Source organism: Buceros rhinoceros, unplaced genomic scaffold (genome assembly GCF_000710305.1).
Source record: "Buceros rhinoceros silvestris isolate BGI_N320 unplaced genomic scaffold, ASM71030v1 scaffold18964, whole genome shotgun sequence".
Classification (NCBI taxonomy): Eukaryota; Metazoa; Chordata; class Aves; order Bucerotiformes; family Bucerotidae; genus Buceros; species Buceros rhinoceros.
The window spans coordinates 7348-16572 of record NW_010407858.1 but is presented as its reverse complement, the minus strand read 5'-3'; the positions used below and the strand labels follow the sequence as shown (position 1 = coordinate 16572).

Below are 9225 nucleotides of genomic sequence, written 5' to 3'. Positions count from 1 at the left end.
GAACCGCTGCTGTTCAGAAAGTGGTTGAGAACGTAACAGTAGCAAAACAGCACAGGAAGATTGTGTGGCAGCTTTTGACATTTGTTAAATATAGTAAAACTGGTACATGATCCTAGGTTGTTCAGTGAGCCTCAAACGGGTAGAGATTTCAATCTTCTAATTCCTTCCCACAGGCTTGCTATTAAGCATAGAAATAAACAGGCCTCTTCGTGAAAACTCTGTCAACAATTTAAGTCGGAATTCCAGATGTCATATGCAGTTACTTGTAAGGCACATTCCTAAAATACAGTTTTAATTAACAAATCTTAAGGTCCTTAGCAGTGCTCTGTATTGTGCTTTTTATTTATTTATTTATTTTAAGCAAGACAAAGAATTATTGTGATGTGCTCCCCCTACAATCATCTCTTTGGATGTCATTCCTGATAAATCCTTCAAAGTCACAGTGCTTTTTCTCTTCCTTCGCTCTGTTAACTTCCTAGATTCAATCTACCACCCACTGAAAATGAAGCAGTTAAAAATGACTGGAAATGCAGGTGTCATTGGCAAAGTACAGGCATTTTTCAAAAAGGAAAAACCTACATTATGTTAATTTTAAATACACAAAATTCTAAAACTTACGGACTTTAGTGTGACTTCTGTCATCTTTCAGTTATGCCTGAGTTTATGGGCGACAGCAGTATAAATATGACTGACAGTATCTCAGCATTTGCTGACCATGTATGTGCAAGAATACATTTTATAGCTAAAATAAGAGGGCCGCATCAAAATGAAATGCAACCCATAGCAGAATTTTGAACCTTATTAGCTCTGCAGAAGGAGTAGAATTCTAGGAATAGAGTTTGGCATGCCAGTAGCTGATTTTGCTGTCAGAAGCAAGAACTCTTCTCTTCTAGATTTTATATATGGAAATTATTTAAAGAAATAATTTTAAAGTTTTACTGTAAATACTTAAAAGTCAGGACTTTAAATTATTGGTTGTTTTCTCGAAAGGTATCTCAGATTTTGCATTTAGTCACCAAGTAAGCAGAATAGCTGAAGCATTTTATTAGCGAAGAAACCTGACATGGACTTTAAAGTGCTTGATGTTAGGAAGTATCAGTATCTATTTAATAATCTTTCCTTAATTTCCCTTAAAAATCAATTTCAATTGACTTTGATTTTTACAAAAGCTACAGAATTAATGTTTGATAGGCAAATTTTTAAAACTCATCTTGGATAAAGTCTGAAAAATTGTTCAAACACACTCAGGTTATTCAGATATTCTCAGTATGATTCTATCACTGTCCTCTGCTCCCACTGAGATAATTTCCTGCTCTTTATAGGCTTCCAGCGTTCTCTTTCAACCTTTATGCCTTTTCCATACACCATCGGTAAAGCTGCTGTTGACAGTTGGTTATTTGCTCCAGCCAAACGTGTGTGATGTGTTTTGAGTTCTCGTGGAATCCTCTGTGATGCTTTTGATAGCGAGGAGTTCCAGTGTATGACAATTTTCTGAAGTTTTTATGGAATATGACATGACTATGCCTTCCTGGATCCTCCTGTGAGATTGGCAGTGCAGGGGCTTGGGGGACTTGCTGTGGAGAGAAGTAACAGTTTCAGGAGAGAAAAATGCAGTTGGAAAGTTGGAGAAAAGCCTGAATTTGGGAAATTGCCACTAAATTTTTCATACCTTTCAGCCAGTAATCTTTCATCTGCCATGTATAATTTTCATATAGGACTCTTATTTCACATAGAATTCCAGTGTAGAAATCTGCATTGCTGGATTGCAGCATATGTATATTCGGAAGTGGAAGCTAAAGCAGATGCTAAATAATGCTGTTCTTTCAGTGTTTCTAATACTGTTTATTCTCCTATAACTTAGACTGTCTACAGTATTCTTTTGTTCTGAAATACTGAAGTATAGCATCAGAACTGTTTACGGGCAAAGGAATTAGATTTTTTGATTGACACTAGAAAATTGGATGTTTCAGACAGAAGAAACCTTTTAGTTTGGTAAACCCAAAAATATTGAGTTTTGGTTTCTTTTTTCTTTTTAACTTTTATCTTATTTTTCCTCTGCATCATTCCCCCCCCCCCATTGGCCTATGACCTGAGTTCTTTCAGTATCTTCCTTGTTTGAACACACTAATGGTTATCCTCTGAAAATTCTGAGGAATGTGTTGGAGAGGTGGTGTGTTTGTTAAGATGTCTCAGTTCATAGATTTACCATGACCTTTGGGTGAGCATTATTGTGCTTAACGTAAACAAGGTTTGAGTAAAATACAGTTAAAAGTGTTTGCAGCACTCCAGATGGACTCAGTTAGACATACTAAAATGCACACATGAAAAGATGAAGGAAAAATAGCATCTAGCTTATTTATGCTAAGATTAAAACAGGCAATTTTCTGTGTCTCCGTAGCTGACTCAATACAGATTTTCCTGACTTCTCCGTCTTTGGAATTTTTTTTTTTTGGTATAGTTGTCTCGGGTATGTCCGTTGTTTCCTTTGTAGTGGAACATACTAGGTTTTATGGGAATTCTTTCAAGTTACCCCAAGATATACAGATACTTAACCTCTTGTTTTGGATTTTATTCATTTTCCCTTTCCACCCAGATTTATTCTTGATGCTCCTTGAAGTAAGTGTAATTCACTGTGCTGGTGATGCAGATAGTGGTTTGTTATACCAGCTGTAATTTCCTGTGTAGCCTCCAGGACTCCCGTTCTTGGCAGGCCCTGGTCGCCCTGTGCCCGGGTCTGTGATGTCCGGAGGTAGAGCAGCGACTCTTTCACGGGCACCCCCTTGCCGTGGGGAAGGAGCTTGCGTGCCCTTGTGAGGTTGAGAGCTGTGCTGGTGGTGGCATGTGCCTCCGGTGGGGTCACCCAGGCCAGACAGGTCTCAGCTGAAGGGTCAGACAAAGTGTGTCCAGGGGCAGGATGGGCTCACTAGCCTTCGGGCAACCATCCTAGGAGAAGGACAACTCTGACTCCAAACCCGGGCAGATGGAGCTCGTTTAGCCCTGTAAGGCATCCATCATCTAAGAGAAGGACACTCTAACCAAACCTACGACCTGAGGACTTCGCTGTCACCGTCCAAGCTCACTAGGCCCTGGCAGATGAACCTCAGGTGTAAAGGGTGGAGCCAGTTCCGCGCACGCTGGTGCCTCACCTAAAAAATCCACCGCGCAGCCCCGAAGGGTGCACTCATCGCTGCAGTGAGCGTGGGAAAAGCCCTGCCCAGATCTTCGTTCGCGAAGCCAAGCCATGAATGATGAATTTCCTGCATGCAAATGGTTAATCAGTAGATTTCTTGCCTCAACAAAATCTAAAACTTCCTTCCTCTTCTTTAATGATTCTGTCTACAGTCTGTATCCATTGATTCATATATTTCATAGCATTTTGTCATTTGTATCAAGTACCTTTATATTCAAATGTATACAATGGGTGAATTTATAGATCTGACCCGGGATTTTGAATGAGGGCAAATACACCACTAATCATCCATCTTGGAGTAAAAGCAGCAGATTTTGGCCATTGATCCCAGACTTCCTCCATAGCTCCTCCCCCCCCTATTTTTTTTTTAAAGGAAATATTACCATAATAGATAGCCAGTAAGCTTAACAGACATACATCTAAAACTTTAAAATCTTTGTTTAGCTGCAGAGCAAGTGTGAATCAAACCATTCTGAAATAGAGGTGCTGAGAAAACAACTGGGAAATGAAAGAGCATCTGTGAAGAAGAACCTGGAGTCTTTGATTGTGTCCAATTGTGAGAAAGAATTTCAGTTGCAGAAAGCAAAGCAAGAAAAAGACTCTGAAATTCAGTTTCTCAAGGAACAGCTTTCTTCAGCAGAAAGCAAACTGTGAGTAAATGACCAGGAGAATATTACAGGTTTTTTCGATCCTTCCCAAGTGTATATGATGACTTCATACCTACTTGCATTTTCAAATGGCCAATGTATCTTGGTTACCTTAACAGCAGAAGATTCCAAAAGCCTTCTTCTGATTCCTCAGCTATACCCTAATAAATTTTTCTGTCTAGTGTTACATTTTACCCCCTAAAATGTTCTTAATCTCAGTTGCATGGTATAGGTGATCTTTTAATTTTGGATAATTGTATTTGGTAACATTAACATAATATATTAGAGGATTCTAGTTATTATCTAATGAAAGTGCATGGACTTTACAGTGCTGTGCAGAGTCAAGATTTTACTCAGCTCAGAAACAGAGCAGCTCAGCTAGAGCTGGAACTGGGTATCACCAAAATACGGCTGGAGACTAAGTGCTTTGAAAGGCAAGTATATGTGTTTGCATTGAGCTTCCTGTATCTAATTGGGATGAAATGCAATATAATACTAAGACTTAGACTAATTAGGATAAGCAGCAGAGTGTGGTTTTGCTCCACTGTACATCTCCTGTGTGATCAGAGGCTATTCATATCACTGAATTCAGTGATATGGCTATTATATATGCTGCCTAAATTAGTTGTCTAGGTTCCCTTTATAGCCAATGGAACGAGACACTGAATTGCTTGGTTTAGGATGGGATAGATCACCTCCCTGAAGAAGCTCATCTGTCTTCACTCATTTAGAGTGATGCCTGTCTTGATCTATAGTGACAGTCTTGGCTAGAAAAGTTACTTATAGACTGCTATGGTCTGCAATATCACTGGCTAACTTTTGGCTACACCTGTGCTAGTTGAACTAAACTAGGTCAGAGCATTGGCTTGAGGAGTCCACACCACTGTATACTTGTCCATACAGTTTAATTCTTAGTACATACTTGTTGCAGAACACTGGGTGGCAGTGTGGGCGGTCGAAAGATTACGTGCTTACGTAACAGGAATGCAGTAACTGCCCACGATGGGCGAGGCTTCTTTGGAAACTATATAACCTTCTGATCTACGCAATAAAACGCCATTTTTGCATCTTCTATATTAGAAACAAGTGTATAAAATGACCCCCGACAGCAGGGAGTCGGGTGCCCAGTATCACAGCTAGTTGCCTCAGATACTCTGCAATTATTTTAGCCTGTACCAACCTGCATTCTCCCAAGTACTACTTGGGGCAAGAAGGTGCTAGGGATGGTTCCCAAATGACAGGTTTATTTTGGGTTGGGGTTTTTGGTTTTGTTGTTTGTTTTGGGGTTTGTTTGTTTTTTTTGGAGGGGGGAGGGAGTTTTGTGGGAACAATATACACAAGCTGTTTCATATGATTTGGCCACAGTACCAGAGAACAGTCCCTGGTCTGCTTCACCAGTTAATCTCGGTAGTCTTGTTGTCTTAGTCGTATCTGTGAAACAACAGTACTTCTCTGTTGGATGTACTGAGGATAAAATATTACCATGTCAGGCATTATTTTGGGTATTTAAAAAGAGATGGCTAAAAAAATTAGAGTGATGTGATTATAGCACAGATTTGAGAATCAGAGGTCTTGTTTAATTGTAGTAAATTACCTTGTCTCGTAAGTAAGGATGAGGGGTTTGGAGGGGGCATCTCTATACCTGATGTTAGGTCTTTTGAGGATGAATTTCTTAAATATCTCAGTGTATGTTTCAATTTCAAATTGCGTTCTCCTTTACCATGAAGTCATGTCAAAAACTTCTAAACTTTTAGGTTAGGTGTGCAAGTTAGTTTAAAAGGTGGCATCATTTGTGCTTCTTCAGCTGCATAGAATGATCCAGGCTGTATGCTAATGCAGGAGTACTTACCTTTTAAAAGAAACTCCATCTTTTTCAGACTGTTTTTTCTCTACCGCCCCTGTGTGAGTGCATCCATCTTATGGTGGTGTATGGGTAGGCTCCCTGGTAGGGACTGCAGGTGTTTCTTCTTGAAGTGTTCATTGGAAGAAAGTTGAATCAGCCTCGATACTTAATCTCTTTCTCCTAGTTAAGGATAATTTGTTACTCATGTGGTTGTTAATAGATGCAATAATATCAATGCTTAGTTTACAGCTGGTTAGCAAAACAAATATTAGAGTGAGCCTATGCTGAAGCAAAGATCACCAGTTTTCACCCTTGAAGAGAATTTCTCTTCTACTTCAAGAGAATTACAAACAACTATCTGAATTGTTTTGGAAAGAACAAAGCTGGCTTCCATTATACAGTCTGTAAATCAGTTGCAAAACAATATGCAGAAATATTAGATAGCAAAGACTGAAATGTTCTCATATAAAAATCTAAGGCTGATATTAGATTTAGCTGGTTTTGAAAAGCTAGAGGTTTTTTTGTTTTGGTTTGGTTTTTTTTTTTTGGCTTTTTCATAAAATCAAAACAGTGTGCCTTCAACATCCCACAAAGGTTAGAAGAATTTTAATTTTTTTCTGGTTTTCTTCAGAAAGTCATGCTTTACAAGAGCAGGTATCAAACTCTCTTGCTTGCAGGGAGAGGGATTAAAGCTCCAAGCTGTCTTCTTAGAGCCAATCTATTTTTCTGGTACTGGCAAGTGAAAACCAGAAAATTAGCCAGAGGAAAAATACTATCATTAAAGTCAGTAACATAATAGTATATAATGGAAGTAGTGGATGTCACTACTGACATTGTTGTCGTTGTCAGTTTAAACAATTGGGTAGATGATACCCTTGTTCTTGCACTGACTTTGCTAGTTGTATTGATTTACTGCCTTGGTGCAGAATGAAATAATGCCTGAAATTAGGAGGTGGAAGTGCCAACAGTGTCAGGCCTTGAATGAGCACCAACACGGTAATACCAGAACGCTTAATCCATCTGTCTGAGTTTTTCTTTAGAGTCAGGAAAAGACCTCCCTATCCCTCCCACCATCCTAACTGCAGAAACAGTTCGGACTCGTGTGGAAACGCCAGGTTTGATTTATGGTCCTGTTCTGGCTGTGGTGGCCAAGCACTGGGACTGATTGTCAGGTACTCCTGGACATTTCCAAGTGCAAGACTTGTATTTCTTTTTATCCCTTTTTGTTTCTTCACCATCCTTTTTGCTGCCTTTGCACCTCCCTTTCTCTGTCCCAGTCTCCTCCCAAATAAAAAAAAAAAAATTGCCCATAGTTACTTTTCCCCATTGGTCACAGTTTTGCTACATTCATACCCAAACTTTAAATTCTACGGGGCAATGTTACCTGTGAGAGGTGCAAGCAACTACACTCTGACTTACCACCATTGCAAGCACCATCTTGACTATTAAAGACAGTACAGCATGTGCATAGGAAAGCTCTTAAAAGCAATAATGCTAGTAAGACTAGCAGTCAAAGTAGATTGTGTCTGGTTCCGTAGTCTTTAGACTGCATTATGATATACCTACCCAGGCACAAGGTTGTAGGATGTTGGTAGCTAGGTGAAGACTGTTACTGTCTCACTGGGCTTCTGCTGCTAGTGAGTCCTCTTTTTGCCTGTAGATTCAGCTTTGTAAGCTGGTGCCAGATCTGATCGCTACAGTAGGTCTGTGGTAAGGGCAAAGCCACACTGGGGTTGGTTTCAGTCCAATACCATACAGGCAGTCCTTGTTATACCTTGACTTGCAACATTTTGGACAAGTCAGAGTCCTTTTTTCCAGCCCGGGTCAGTGCTATCCTCCCAAAACCATCATTCAGGTTTTACTGGGCTTAGACACTGCAGGGGTTCTTGTAGCCGCCTTCGTAGTAGTTTCCCAATCTTCCCAATGAGATGGTCCTTTATGTAAACAACTGGCAGCCTGAGACCAGGATCCCAGATGAGTATGTCCCTCCAAAGTTTTCCAGTATGTTACCCAATCCCAAGTATTTCCTGCCCGTGCACCTAGATGCAGGAATTATGGATTGATTCAGTATCCAGATCCCATCCCTTGCAGTCAAAATGACTAGAGTACTGTTTTAGAACTTTCCCACTGGGGAATGCAGCATCTTTAAATATCCATTAGTTTCAGGGCACTTCAGGTACCCTCTAGACCAATGGCCTTGCCAAGTGAAATAGCACAAGAATACCGCAAGCAACACTGTTCTTACATTAATATGATTGCTGATTTTAGTAATTGTCCTTATGTTGCAGAATTGTCAATAACCTTAAAGTTTGGCTTTTCCTCCCTGGAGGTTTTTTATTAATTTTTAGAGTTTAACCAGAGCTAGCTTCTGTCTTTTTAGGGGAAAATAGAGACAATGGGTATGTAGAACTGAATCTGAGTAAGGGAGTAATAGAGGGAGTCACTACTCTGTCTTTCAGAGAAGTGTGTGATGAACACCACATCTCCTTTTAAAATAAAATAACTGACAATCTTAAATAGAGAAAAAAATTACAATGACTATGAGATAATTTTGATCATTTTTGAGATGTACTTAGTCTCATGGTAAAATAATGTTTATTTAGGGAATGTGCTGTACAGGAGCTTCGACATCAGAAACATCCAATCCCATACCAGCTAAGCTCTACGTTAAGAACATCATCACCTGAACGTTCGCATCATCGATTTCCTGATCGGTCTCCAGATGGGTCCCTGGAAGAGTAAATGGTTCAACAATGTTTTAAGTTTCAAACACTGAGTGGGGGAGTGACCGGAGAATAAAAAGATGAACTCTGATATTTCTTGTTGAAATATTGACTGAATTCCATGGAATTACATTGTTCCAAGGAAAGTTACAAGAAGATTCAGGACCATAATCTTTTGATAATACTCCTTTCATTTTGTTTTATTGAACTCTATCAAGACTATATGGTTAATAGCAACTGCTTGCACTGGGATGGTACAGGCATAAATTCTTAGAACAGTAATAGAAATAAATAGAAATCTATGTGACTTGCCACCATTTTGTGCAGGTGTAGATGTAAATATTTTCATCCTTCCTCCATAAAAGCTCTTAACTATCCACCTTTTCTTCTAAGCGTTTTTAGAACAGTTCTTTATATATGTACATTTTTTACGAGAAACAGAAATGCATTCTACAGTCTTCAAATACCTGTACCTCGAGGAGATGCAAGCCCAGCTTTCCTTTCAGCAGTCAGTGAAATGGACCCTCCACAATAGGCAGCCGCTCCCCTGTCAGTTTCCGTCTCAGCTAGGTTTCACATTTGGTAGCTGCGTGCTTGTTGCATCACACTTTTTTGGTAGATTGATGGCAGCATGCTTTAAAAAAAAAAATGCCAGCTGAGGGGGAGAAAAAATCTGACTTGCAGGAAATTATTTCTGCTTTTGAGATGGCTGTGTACTTCCAAGATGAATCGTGTTAATATTCTGTTAACTGAGATTATTACCTTTGGCACTTGAGTAATCTTTGTTATCAAAGGCTCCTCTGAGTACATAGGTCCTAAGAA

At 39.5% G+C, this 9225-nt stretch overlaps 1 protein-coding gene across 1 annotated transcript in view; it reads left to right on the top strand.

Moving 5' to 3' along the window:
- LOC104492154 (testis-specific gene 10 protein-like) overlaps positions 1 to 8418 on the top strand; it is a gene marked incomplete at both ends in the record, with an annotated part of 25910 nt that extends 17492 nt beyond the window's left edge. The window contains 3 exons of the mRNA XM_010134668.1: positions 3635 to 3840; positions 4167 to 4271; positions 8284 to 8418. Of these exons, the coding sequence (XP_010132970.1) occupies positions 3635 to 3840; positions 4167 to 4271; positions 8284 to 8418 (446 nt within the window). The remainder of the gene's footprint in view (positions 1 to 3634; positions 3841 to 4166; positions 4272 to 8283) is intronic.
- Positions 8419 to 9225: the final 807 nt, after the last annotated feature.